General features: G+C 38.4%; 1 protein-coding gene across 1 annotated transcript; it reads right to left on the minus strand.

Moving 5' to 3' along the window:
• Positions 1–1,490: 1,490 nt before the first annotated feature.
• LOC307163939 (uncharacterized protein) lies at positions 1,491–12,740 on the minus strand. The gene is made up of 10 exons (XM_079880286.1): positions 11,744–12,740; positions 11,550–11,627; positions 7,605–8,125; positions 6,843–6,989; positions 6,301–6,432; positions 6,187–6,211; positions 6,059–6,091; positions 2,539–2,627; positions 2,345–2,398; positions 1,491–2,208 (listed from the first exon to the last, which is right to left on the minus strand). The coding sequence occupies exons 4-9, from the start codon at positions 6,966–6,968 to the stop codon at positions 2,360–2,362; spliced, it is 444 nt and encodes a 147-aa protein (XP_079736412.1). The 5' UTR covers positions 6,969–6,989; positions 7,605–8,125; positions 11,550–11,627; positions 11,744–12,740; the 3' UTR covers positions 1,491–2,208; positions 2,345–2,359.
• Positions 12,741–14,507: the final 1,767 nt, after the last annotated feature.

The raw sequence follows: 14,507 nt of genomic DNA on the forward strand, positions 1-14,507 counted from the left end.
AAGAAGACATTCAATCTGTGAAGATCTCAGCAGAGGAGGATTAAACAACTCCACAAACAGCATTACCAGCTTCACTTATTACTAACCAGACTGACTTTATTTCATTTCCGTCTGAAATCAATAGTTGTATTTTAAAGTCACCATGATGGTGGTTAGCGTTTGCTTTAGTTGGGCTCTTGACCATTGACTCTTTAATATAAAACTTTCTCTGGCTGCTATAATTATGTGTTTATAAAACACGTTTGTTGCAGTGAAAAAGCCAAGAGAAAAAGAGATCAGGTGATGTTGGCTGTTTATTGATGAAGGTATAATCATCATATTGTGGCCTGAATCACTTATCTTTTTCAGTGTCTAATGCTTTGATTATTGGGGTTATGTGATTTTGTTTTATTTATTATAGTAGCTGTGTGACCTGACAGCATTAGATCCAACAGTTAATCAAATAATATAAAGAATTTTAAAAACATTTAGTGCATTAAACTTTCTCTTCTACATTATTACTTAGAGATCAAGAATCAGTGTATGACTCTCAACAATGGTGACAATCAATGAAATGCTTCATACTGCAGTGCATGCTGGGTACCACCAATCAAAACTCACCCATATCTCCCAGCATGCATTGTGGCATTAATAAATTATGCATCAGGATTTTTTGTATCTTTTGTCACCATTGTTGAGATTCATATGCTGTTTCTTGATGTCTGTGTGAGTTTAAGTAATGCCATAGATGAAAGGTTTTTGTGCACTAACTATAAAAAAAAATAAAAAAAAAAGTATTGTTTGCTAAATAACACTGTTAGATTTCAGGCTGTAAAATCAAATGGCTTCTGTTATGAATAAAACAATATTAAAAAGCATTAGACACTGAACAAGATCAGCAAATGAGGCAATTACATGATGATGACTTTGTCGTCATCATCATCATCAATAAACAGCCAATATCACCTGATCTCTTTTTCTCTTGGCTTTTTTTGCTGCAACAAACGTGTTTTATAAACACATAATTATAGCAGCCAGAGAAAATGTTATATTAAAGAGTCAATGGTCAAGAGCCCAACTAAAGCAAACGCTAACCACCATCATGGTGACTTTAAAATACAACTATTGATTTCAGACGGAAATGAAATAAAGTCAGTCTGGTTAGTAATAAGTGAAGCTGGTAATGCTGTTTGAGTTGTTTAATCCTCCTCTGCTGAGATCTTCACAGATTTAATGTCTTCTTTTCTCTTCAGTTGATTTCATCTAAGACTGTGGCTGAAGTCAGTTGTAGTTCTTGTGTTTCTCTGCTCTTCAGTGATTCTGCTTGTTAACAGCAGGTGTTCATAATTAATGCTCAATCATCACTTAATTATCTCATTAACTTCAACACCGCTTTAACTCTGTAGTGTGCACACATATGAACACTGAGCAGTGTTAATTTAACATGGGCGTTTTTCTGTGTACTATTACATAAATCTTACCTGTTTCATTTACATACGACTGACAAATATAAATCACATTCAGTTTATTAATACAATTACATAAATCTTATCTGTTTCATTTATGTATGACTTAAACATATGAATCACATTCAGGAGTATTGATTGGTTTATGTTAAAACTATGTAAACCAAATGCATGGGAATTTGTTATGCAATTCAAATACATAAATCTTATGTTTAGACACAATTTTTTTTTTGAGTGTAAATAAAAAAAATTAGGTTTACTAAATTATTCAGTAAAATTATGTATTATTGCGAATAATATTGTCACTTGTTCATCATTGTGTCAGTGTTTTATTCGCTGACTTTAGCTTTAGCTTCTTTACATGAAGAACAACACAGTGACGAGACGCGTTTGTCCGTTCAGGGCCACCGTAGAAACATGTGGATGTAAGGAGACCCGTGGTGTGTGTGGAGAGAAATGCCTCATTCTACGGTAATAAAAACATAACGGTTCATTTATGTTACGGTTCATTATCATTTATACAGTTCGGTATATTATTTTGCATTTCTGTCTGATCCTCCTAAATATTACACAATGCATCTTTAAGAATTAAACAGCATTAATAAAACAGATGAGGGAATGAAAAGAGTTGAGAAGCTCAGAATGAACTTTCTGTGAAGATGACGATGAAGATCATCCTGTGGACACGGAGATGTTGAACTGCAGTGAATCAGATTCATTAGATTTGAGCTTCTTCAGTGAATCATCATCAGATTCAGGATCCCTGAGAGAAACACATTCAGTTTCAGCAGATCAAGCTTCATTCACAGAGTCTCAGCTGAACGTCTGTTTCACTTCTTCATGATCTTCTGATTCAGTCAAACTCTCTTCAACTCTCTCTCGGTTTGATTCACTCTCACCTGTTTTCTGGATCATTACGCTGAAAGATGATCGTCTCTGCTTTTGGAAAATACCTGACAACACATTGACTGATTATTAAACACTATTATATTCAGCAAAGTATTTTCTATTTATTCGGAGAGATTTTATAGTTTAGGCATCCTTTAATATGACTTATTATTCTTTTAGACACAATTAAACACTCATGACTCACCCAAAGATCCTTTTTACGCAGCATGAAACATATCAAGATGAAGATGATGAAGATGAAGATGAAGAGAGCAAACAGCCACCACAGCTGATCTATACAAGTGATCAATTATCAAATCAGCTGATCTATAATGATAAATCAATATTAGAGTTGGTGTTTAAAGCTCTTAAATGTTTGACCTGAGATCTGTCACTTCACTCTAAAATTGGCTGGGTTAAAAACAACCCAATTGGCAACCCAGTGCTGGGTAAATATTGGACAGAACACATGCTGGGTTAAATTAACCCAGTGACATTTTAACCCAGCAGGCTGGGTTGTCTAGAAACCCAAGATGTAGTAATTTTTTTACCATTAATGGATTTGCTATTCTGGGTTATTTTTGCTGGGTTATTTTTCTTTTTCTTATAATTTCACCTGTGCTTTACTGTAAAACTTTGAATTAAGAAACAATGAAGAACATGTTTAGACTTAAAATAATTTTTAATGCTTGTCAACTGACATTCACAAATGTGTTAAAATTGGCAACAATGACAACAAACTGCACATTAAATTTAAATGCAAAAATCATTTAGTGCTGACATCAAAGTAGTTCAATATTGTCAGTTTTAATAAATAAATAAAGATTAGTTCTAAAACTATTACATGTTTAACGGTTTAAATACAGTGACATTGACAATTATATTTTAAATTCAGCAAATGCAAAATCATTTAAAAATACATCAAGTATTAAATAGTCAAATACAATTAAAGAAAGAAAGAAGATTAGTTCTGAACAATGACATTTATACGTTTAACTATTACATGTGTAACGGTCTAAATACGCAGTGAAATCAACAGACAATTCATTTTAAAGTCAGCAAATGCAAAATCATTTTTAAAATATGCAAAAATGTACATAAGTATAGTTAAATAAAGTCAAATACAGTTAAGAAAGAAAGAAAATTAGTTTTGAACAATGTAATTTATACCATTTAATTCTTAGGAAATTAAAATGAAATTCACAGATGTGCAAAATTGTAGGCCTATTTTACAGTATACACAGTGAAATTTACTTTTTTTTTGACTCCGAAGAAGAAGACGACTCTTAGACACGGGTTATGTAGACTCTGCCCGGTTTAGAAACTCCACCATGTTCGTTCCGACCTATAAAAGAAAATAAACACAAAAATACAGATTGTTTAAATGGCAACGGTTTCATTATTCAGTTGAAGTCAGTTCAGTGTTGATTCAATTCAGTTCAATAACTGTGTGAAGTTTATCATGAAATGGAGTTTATCATGATTTCAACAATCAATATTTTTATTTGGCGAAAAGCCATATAATAAGTGGTATGCTTTACATTATGTCTTGTTTGATCTTGTTTTTTTGTCTAGGATCAAAGTTGCTTAACAGGAATTGTTTTGAGGTAATGTACATCCAGTCAGTTTTCATCACAAAATAAACTCCTTCAGGGTGATACGAGATCCCTCCACTTTGTGTTGATTACCCTGTTGAAGTTTATTCTGCAATATCAACTGGCTGGATGTACATTATCCCTTGCGTAATGAACAGGCAGTTCCAGTCAGGTTACAATGCAATTTAAATAGCAGTTATGCGGTTTTATACTCACTAGTTGAAGATCAATGAAAGCCTTTCTAGCTAGCTTCGTCAATAGATGGCCGATTCTTCTGACCAATACACTGTGGCAGGAAGAAGAAGGGGAAGGACCAAAAGAGCAAAATCACCTCTATTCTCTGCAGAAAAGAGACATAACATCTCAGAAACAGGACCAGCTACAACAAATATACTAAAGTTTGTGCAAAAAGCTACAGACATAAAAAATAAATATGCAATAATGATACTAAATACCTTGCCTTTTTTGTTGTATTGAAGATTTAAAACAACAAACATCACCTTGTGGAATATTTTCCAAAGACTGATTAAATTTTTCTCAATTAATTGCAATCCTTAAAATTGTGTTACATAAAATAGGCTATCTCACTTTGGAGTGACTGATTTTTGTAACCTTACAGATCTTTTTTATGCAAACAGCAACACAACATACTAACTAAAGTTGAAAAAATTAAAAAGAATAGCAGGGCCATACTATAGTAGGTTTGAATAGTAGGTTCATTAAAAAATGAACATGTAGCTACTTATATTTATCCAAATGAATCGACATTGAATCAAGATCGGAATCGAACCACAAGCTTAGGTATAAATTGCTAAATTCAGAAGTTGGCAGCCTTGTGAGCTACCTATTAAGCACGGATCAAATTTATATGCGTTAAGTTTCGCGAGGTTGAGTTGATTATCACAGGCAGTCAATTATAGATGTAAAAGCAGCAAAAGTGTATAATAAACATGAACTTACCGTTAAACTTGTCGATAAGACTGGGTAACTGCCACTCGAAGAGAAGAGTTCATATCCATATGGTTTTCTAACTAGGAAAAAAAAACGAAATTTTAAATTACATCACTTACCAAAAACGAATTTATGTAGCCTATGTAAAAAATACTTTTTGTACCACACCAAATCACCTCACTGGTCCAACCCACGGCACTGATGCACGCACGCACTTTGAAAGTGTTCGCGGTGCTGATAAGTCGATTCATTTCCGGGAATCATTTTGTTTCAAACTTGCAAGTGTGAACCGGTTTATTTGAACCGGATGGTAGTTTCTTTTATACCTGCGGTCCCACGACATTTACGTAGGCTACTTTTTATGTCTTTTACATGTCGGTAAGGACAATTGCAGGCGTTTTACCTAAGGGCAGCGAGTCATATTACTCAATTGATTTGTTTTGAGTGACTCGACTCACTTTGTTCAATTCGCTTGTCAGTGACAGAAACGACTCTTTCCTCTGTTTTCACAGATATTCACATATTTCATAATTCCGTGTGATACGGAATCATTAACTGTATTAATCTGTCGTCTCACATTAAAATGACTATGCGAGTCAATATCTGATTCTGAGGTAACTTAATAGCCGTTTGTCGTAAGTTGCATCACCAATTTTAGTCTGACTATATAAGTTTAAGAATTATTGGTGCGAAAAAAGTTATAATTGTGCTAATTCAAACTAATTATTAAGAAAAAATAAAATAAAACATTATATAAACTTACCTTAAAACAGTTGCACCCAGCTGCTTTGCCCCTTTGTCCTCTCAAAATGACAGCTTGGGAGCGAATTTAAACATCTCCAAGGCGGGAAGCTCGTGAAACAACCCAGCGTTGCGACCCAGCAGGTTTAACCCAAAAACTGGAAAATTAAAACTACCCAAAGGTGTTTTAAATGTGATAAAATAACCCAACAAAATTACCCAACAGACTTGACCCAGCATTCTGGGTTAAAAAACAGCCCAGCATTTTTTAGAGTGTTCTGTCACTGAGTCACTTCATTCAGAACATCTTTAAAACACACAACGATCACAGATATCAGACAGTATGACAGAAAACATTCCCACTGGATTGAGTCTGAATCAGATCTGAATCAGTGTTTTATTAGTGAATCAGACACACGTTTATCAGCTGGAACTCACCTGAGTTTGGAGTCACTGCAGTTTCATTCCTCACTGAAAAACACATTCACAATCATCATGATTCACTTCCAGAAGATTCAGTTTTAGTCTGATTCAGGACTGATGTTTTACTCAAGAGTCTCTCTCACCTCTGAACAGGGTCTCCATTCTGAACTGTGAAGAAAGAAAGAAGCATTAGAGAATCATGTTCATGAAAGATTAAATATGAAAACAGAGGAATGATGTGTTGAGAGTTGATTTACTCCTGAAGCGTCACAGAGGATCTCATGAAGGACATTCACACAGCGAGACGTGACGAGACGATCCGATGAGACTGAACTAACAGGATCCATCAGTGTTTCAGGAGTTGATGGATCTGCTATCAGACGCCAGTCCTGAACACACACAAGAGGATCAGATCATGAGAGAGTGTGTGTGTGTGTGTGTGTGTGTGTGTGTGTGTGTGTGTGTGTGTGTGTGTGTGTGTGTGTGTGTGTGTGTGCAACTATCTTTGTGAGGACCAGTTTGAGTTTTAGTCCATTGGAGTGAGGACAAAGAGAGTAAAGTGAGGACATGTTGGCCGGTCCTCACTTTCTGAGAGCCCTTTAAAGGCCTGTTTGAGGGTCAAGAATTGGTTTCGGGGATCAGGTTATAATGAGGTTAAGGGTCGGTTTCGGGTCAGGGGTCGGGTTAGGCACTTAGTTGTGATGGGTAAGGTTAGGGTAAGCGGCTAGAGGTTGCATTGTGTCAATGAAAGTCCTCATAAAGATAGATGTAAGAATGTGTGTGTGTGTGTAATAGTCACCTCTGAATACCAGCTCTGCTCACAGTCTTCATTGAGTGTGTGATTCAGTATAACAGGCAGAATCACATACACAAACCCCACAGCGCTCTCAATCTCTCCACAACACACACTGATGTTAGACATCATGATTCAACTCAAATGAAGAACCTGTTTTAAAACAATTAATGACAGAATTATTTAGATATTCACACATCAAGAATCACAATCAACACACAACAACTTTCTGCTTAGCTTTCCCCTATTATCAGATGCCATTTTTCCATGTGTTCTTATAAATTTGAATAAATAATTATAGATATGACATTATTGCGGCACGACCGTCACATTCAGGCGTTCATTATAGTGACTGAAATATGCAGATTTACAGTGTGTTAGAGACGGCTCTGAGTGACATCAGCAGTTGCATTGAGACCCCGTGGTCATGTGATGCTTTAAACTTCATTAAACTTCAGTTTATTTTTTTTATTTTTTAGCTCAAATATAACAATATACATTATGGGTCAGTCGTGGCCTAATTGTTAAAGAGTCAGACTGTTTTTTGAAAATAATTTTCCATTTAATTAATTTAATACATTTTAGTCATCAAAATCATGTCAAATCAATTGAGTTGAATCTATCTTTCATCATGTAATAAAATGGCAATTGAACATTTAGTTCGCAATGAAACAATGATTCTTTTGGTGAAATGCAGTGCTGCACAACAGAACTGTATACGAAGCATATGTATTTATCAGTGCAAATATAGTTATAGTACATTCATACTTGTAAGTCGGTATAAGTGAAGGTCTGGTTCTCCTGCTGGAATCTCTGCTTCTGATTGTGTTGTGATTGTGACTGATTGACCTGCAGTGTTTATATGAGCAGTTTGCAGTGGGCGGAGCTTAACGTAGAGTGGGGGGTTTCCTCTGTCAGCACTGAGTAGTTCCACATCCATTGTACGGAGAATCCTCGGTGAGACAGATCACACACACCATTCTCAACCTACTCGTTGAAGTTTGTCCATATAGTCCATATAGTGATGAACATCGAGAGACCAGCTGATCCTTCATCTTCTCCATCTTCTCTTTATTCAGATCTGGATCCAGTAGATCTGGAGAATCAATCACACACACACACCTGCTTCTCTCCTATCTGTGTTTTACCATCACACACTTCAGACTCATGATTTTGAACTTTAAACTTTCTTTTTCCCAGTATAGTGCCTGATTAGCTTTTCCCAGAGCCGTTTCTGCCCATCAGAAGAACCTGGATCACTGGATCATCTGGACTGGATCTCTTGATCACTGAAAGAGACAGAAAATAAGAAGTATGATCGTATAAAATATACAAGATCAAGTGTATCTTCATCCCTCACATTTAAGAAAAGAATGAAACACTTTGACACACAAGACAGCATCAGCAAACAAACTAAATGTCATTTAAAGCCGTCAGTAATTGATATATCTTAGCTCAATCTGAAGGTGGTCTGGATAGGAACCAATTGACTTTTGAAGAAATGATCTAAAACTGAACTACAAGATAAATCAACTATGAACTCTAACAGAATGCACTTCTTATTACTCAAACGCAATTTCACCAGGAAGTGTTTTAGATGTCGTCACCATTTTAACTGTCTCTCAGTATGAACAGGAGCTAAGGATAATGCTTCTGAGAAAACAAAGACCATTCAAAATGTAAAAACAATCTCAATATTTGTTTATCATTACCAAACATTTCAATAAATCAAGAAAGAAATACAAACTCAGCAGGAGTTGAGCTGCTCAGATTTACTTTCACTTTCGGCTCTACGTAATGGAACTCGCTGAAGAAGTTACATAATCTCCGTCTGCATTTGCTCTTTCTTTTAAAGGTCAAAGTTCTGACCTTTAGCTGAGAGCACGGATAAGCGGATGTTCACATCACACAAAACAACCATTTCTGAGCATTTCACGATATCTTTCTCACTGTATGGACATTTATGGCAACATTGTTTTGGTATAAGTGAGAGCAGGAGTTTTTCAAACTCTGATGCTAAAAGTTGCCACAAATATGATTATCCTCCTGCAAAGGAACCTATTCCCAAAGCATAAAAGAAGTTTATATAGTTTTTATGGATGAAACCCCATTTATACTGAGTTAGAAAAATGCTAAGTGTTATATTATAACGGCAGAATGTTGTATAATGATATAATTTTGCAATGAATTGTACTGAACGTGGAAATTATTTACTTTGTGTTGAGGTGACAGAGTAGCCTATCTTTCTTCTGTTAGATTAAATGTAAACTTTAAAATTCAACTCTTATGTATTATGACGTGGTTTGTATTACTAGCACAACCCTCAGTTTGACTTTGAGTCACGGTTGTTCATAGTCTGAATGTCACGTGAAATATTTTTTTTTCACAATTTCTAAGAAACATTGAAACCCTCCTTACAGTTAAAGCTGTGCGTGTGTATGTGTGTGTGAGAGAGGTTAAAACGCAAGCAGATCATCTACGGGATAAGCTGGATTCCACCATGTCTTTATGTACACAATAAAAATATTTTACATTGTAATCCTTTTATTTTTAATATTTGGCATGTTTGTGTGCCCTGTGGGCAGGCAAAAGTTAAACACAACTACAACACAGTTGTCATCGTTTGCACACAACGACTCAAAATAGTTCACACTTATTTCTAATGATGTGACTAAACCAACTGTACATAATACAAGTCCGTTCAGAGAGCCAAAACTGTTGCTCTAATGTTGATAGTAACACTGGATGGAAACAACATAAGAGTGAGAGGAGGAACAGTTTGTTTGTAAGAGGAGGAAGAGTTTTTTTACTGTAACCTTTTTGGCTTTTACCGTTGGGTCACTGTATTTTCACAGTACACCAGTGCTGAATATACAGACATTCAATACAATATTCAGTATAATACTACACTTGCAGGACATACAGTATTTATTTACTTAACTACGGTAAGCTGTCATTCCTGTACTTTTTTACGTAATTGCTAAATTTGTTTACTTTGTTACAATATACTTTTTTTCTGTAACTGCATCTCCATTTTTCTCTGTGTTCTCAATTTTCCTCTGTAGTGTTTATAATATTGACTGATGTGTGTATGATCTGAAAGCATTGTCAGAGTCTCTCTGGATGTGGTTTGAAGATTTGGTTTTGTGTATAAGGGGTTTTGAGAAAGTGAGTGATGGTTTCAAGAAATGTGTTTTAGCAATTCAGAAAACCTGTAATCGATCAGAAATCATGTAATTCCATGCTTTTAAAGAATAATATTTTAAATTCTCATCATAAAGCAGATATTTAGGCTACTTCTCATTATGTTTAGCTACATTATATTTACACAAAATAAAGTACCAAGTGACCAGTGGAAAACTGTCATTCAGGAAATGATCTTCAGACGAGCTTCACTTCTGAAACTTCACAAACAAAAAAACAGATGAAAAACAGGAGGTCTGACACTGACGACTCTCTGACGTCTCTGCTTAAATTAGAGCTATTTACTATTACACACACACACACACACACACACACACACACACACACACACACACACACACACACACACTGTGAGCAGAGCTGGTTCTCAGAGGTGAAACACACACACACACACAATGTGAGCAGAGCTGGTTCTCAGAGGTGAACCACAAACACACACACACACACTTTGAGCAGAGCTGATTCTCAGAGGTGAATCACACACGCACACACACACACACACACACACACACACACACACACACACACACACACACACTTTGAGCAGAGCTGATTCTCAGAGGTGAATAACACACGCACACACACACACACACACACACACACACACACACACACACAAACGCACTTACACGTCTAGTTTACTAACAGGGGACTATTGCTCTACACTGGCCAAGAGGGGACTAGTGTTTCTGGTCATTTTGAAGAAACAAAAGATCAAAACATCTTTTAAGGTCTTTTTTCATAATATAACTTTAAATATATATTTTTTAAACATGCCAAGTGGGGACCTGGATCTCTGACCGATCTCTACCTATCTGTGGCCGTGTAAATGTGTACACTATATAAAACTCAAACACAACCAAACATCTAAAAAAAAGGGGTTCTTTATTTTCGACTGCGTATGAGAAAGACGCAGCGTTAATGTCTGGAGTTTCCGCTTGTGGTCAGGAATATAAACAAAAATTTATACAACGAGTTACAATAGGAGAATAACAAACATAAAAACTTTCAAACAGAGCTCGCCACGTACAGTGTGAATTTCAATGTTCCACAAATGTACAAAGAAACAACCCAAAATAAAGGATAATAGTTACACTTCCATATTTTCCCTCAGTAAATTCTCTTTCACAATACTCGATTTGTGTTAATTTTCCCTTTTAGTTTTTAGCAAATAATTGTATATACCCAAAAATAAAACAATACACAAAACGGTTTATGTGAGCACTTATACCCCAAATAAACAACGGTAGTGGCTTTATATGTTTTCTGAATAAAGAACAAAACATAAACATGATTAAAGACACATTCTCATACAGTAAGCCACTGACACACTTGTAAGACAGGAATAAACATACCTAACACTCTACAGTTAACATTACTATACTCATTCTCATCTCTTACAGATTATTAATAAACTTTGACATTACAAAAAGTGCAGAGCTAGCCAAATACTTTCTTTGAGTGAATATAAGCATTTACAATAAAAGAATGAAATAAAATGACACTCACTCTGTGAAGCGATGCACCGCACTAGAAAGCCCGCGCAACGGTCATCTCACGTGCACTAACGTCTCTTCGTTCTCCCCTCTGACATTATTTTATCACAGAAACAGAAGTATTGTTTATATTTCTCCTCAATAATAACATGAGCTGTAATAATGAGTTCAAATAACATGTTACATTTCCATTAAACAAACACTCACGCTCAATCGCCGTCACTGTGAAATGTATATGCTCGTTTCACACAGAAATCTCTGGCACTCTGGAGAAACAAAGATTCCGTGCGATGAATCACTGCTCCAGCCGCTCAACAAACAGAACACCAAATTGGGGGTTTCCCCTTTCGCTTTCGTAATAGCAAATGGTATAAGTTGGTGTTAGTTTCTAACGCGCCTCAGCTCACGCGTTCTCTGAAGGTCTATAAAAAGGCAAAACCGAAACTTCTTGTTCTTTCCGTTACTGCACTACTCGTGTGCACCAGAGTGCCCTCTAGAGGCGGGAAGCATAACTACAGGCTATTTTTGCCCTGGTTACACTCTCCCCTGCCATAAGTCAACGTCCACGTGGACTTCCCTTTTAACCGTCAACAACACTTTTCAGTTTTTCAGACGTGTACATTACCATGCCCGCCAAAACTTGAGACAAAACGTCTGGACTGAATGACACAGAGTTACAAACGGACTGGGGTAAATGGTACGGGTTACTGTGTTTACCTGCATTCTGCCTTTGAGACCGACGTGGCATTGGTGTAGGTGCTCTTGGATTCTCTGGGACGCCCAAACTATGTCTCTGAGCCGGGATTGGATGCTTCACCACAGTATCAGGAACTGAGTATGTTGGTACCACTTCCCCACTATCAATTCCTTCCTCTGACGCAGTTAGTGGTTCTTTAACACCCTCGCATCGAGGCTCTATCGAACCCTCTGCTTGCGGATTGGATTGCTCGTGACCTTCTTTCACTAAAGGCGATGACCGCCCTCTCGCTGTTTGCCATGTCTCATCCACAACTACACACTCAAGGTTCAAAGGCAATACTGGTCCTTTATCCAGGGAACTAACACCTTCCTTCACCTGCCGTACCTTGCTACGCGGTGCTGGCACCGGGGTTGGTAATGGACAAGGTTGAATATGCGACCGATGTACTCTTCTCTGTAAACCTCCTCCGACAGGTTCCACCGCATACGTAGTTCCTTGAATGTCTTTCACGACATAGACCTCTGGCGCCCACGCGTCCTGAATTTTATTTCTCCCTGCAGGACGGTGCCTCAAGTACACTTGCTCTCCAACAGCAACTTCAGGGCAATACACCTCACTCTCATGTCTGATAGTCCGTTCCACTGCTTTTTTCTCTGCGTACTCTCTCGCTCTAGCATGGGCATCCTGGAGTCTCTCCCTGTGAATGGACAACCAGTTGGTTTCCGTGCCTTCCTCAGGCTCCCTTCCCAACAAGGCATCAACTGGAAGGTGCGGTTGTGTCCCAAACAACATGTAATACGGGGAATATCCCGTGGAGGAGTGAGGCGTCACGTTGTAGGCATACACCAATTCTGGCAGGTGTTCAGGCCACCTCCTCTTCTTGTCGGGCGGTAATGAGCGCAGCAGGTCATGCAGCGTGCGATTGAATCGTTCACACTGGGGGTTCCCTTGTGGGTGATACGGAGTAGTTCTTGACTTCCGTACCCCGTACAGTCTGCACAGTTCTGCTATAACCGCGCTCTCAAAATTCCTCCCTTGATCGGAGTGCAGTCTCTGCGGTACTCCATACCTGAGGAACCACTCTTTCAAGAGGACCTTTGCGGTGGTATCAGCTTTCTGATCCCGGGTGGGGAAAGCCTGGCTGAACTTGGTGAAAACATCTGTCACCACAAGGACATTTTCTCGACCATCAGAGGCAGCCTCAAGGGTAGTAAAATCAACAGCTACCACTTCTAATGGACGGGAAGCCAGAAAAGGGGTCCAAGATGCCCGGATCTTAGGCTGAGGCATCTTTGCCAGTACACAGCGTTGACAATTTTTCACCCATTTGTCTACAGCTTCATGCATACCTGCCCAATAACACCTTTGCTTGAGCAAGCCCAACGTCCTCTCAATTCCTTGGTGTCCCATCTGGTCATGAACACTCCGTAGCACTGGCTCAACCAGACAAACGGGAAGTAACAGCTGCTGACACTCACCTAGAAACACATCATCGAATACCCGATACAATAATCCTCCATCTTCCTTGAACTTGTCCCATTGTTTGAGCAATGATCGCACTTGCCGAGGCAAAGTCCGTCTCTCGCGAGAAGAAGGCTTCCTACTCGACTGCCAAAACCGTTTTAGGACACTGAGAAAAGGGTCAGCATCCTGAAAGTGACAGAGCTCCTCCTTAGTATACCCAGGTAACGTTGGAGTGTTTCCGAGGGCAGGATCCAAGCTAGCTTCCTCTTTCATCAGCTCCACTGAACCCAATTCAGCTGTTGCAAGGTCTGGTTCTACAGCAGTTCCCACCTGCAGCTCATTGCAAATGGCCACACAGCCATCATACTCCGCATCTTCTGTCACAATCTCCCCCTCTTCCATTTCTGGCCTCCGAGAGAGAGCATCAGCAGCTGTATTACAACGCCCCGGCCGAAAGCGTACCTCGAAATTGAACACGGCCAGCTGTGCCACCCACCGCTGCTCCACCGCTCCCAGCTTAGCCGTGTTCAGATGGCAGAGTGGGTTGTTGTCCGTGAGGATAGTGAAACGAGATCCCAGCAGATAACCTCTGAACTTTTCGGCTACAGCCCACTTTAACGCCAGGAGCTCTAACTTCATGCTGCTGTAGTTCCGGTCGTTGCGTTCGGCACCTCTCAATCTCCGACTAGCGTAGGCTATGACCTTCTTTCTCCCATTCTGGTACTGATACAAGACAGCGCCTAAACCCAAGCTACTGGCATCCGTCTCCAGCATGAACGGAAGAGAGAAATCGGCATATCCCAGCAC

This window comes from Squalius cephalus, assembly GCF_949319135.1.
Source record: "Squalius cephalus genome assembly, chromosome: 1".
NCBI classification, from domain to species: Eukaryota; Metazoa; Chordata; class Actinopteri; order Cypriniformes; family Leuciscidae; genus Squalius; species Squalius cephalus.

Excerpts from the sequence above, each read along its gene's own strand:
- LOC307163939 (XM_079880286.1), bottom strand. The coding sequence starts at position 6,968 with ATGATGTCTAACATCAGTGTGTGTTGTGGAGAGATTGAGAGCGCTGTG. Across the intron at positions 6,433-6,842 it reads AGCAGAGCTGGTATTCAGAG|GACTGGCGTCTGATAGCAGA; the intron begins GTGACTATTACA and ends GTGTGTGTTCAG. Across the intron at positions 2,628-6,058 it reads TGCAGTGACTCCAAACTCAG|ATCAGCTGTGGTGGCTGTTT; the intron begins GTGAGTTCCAGC and ends TCACTTGTATAG.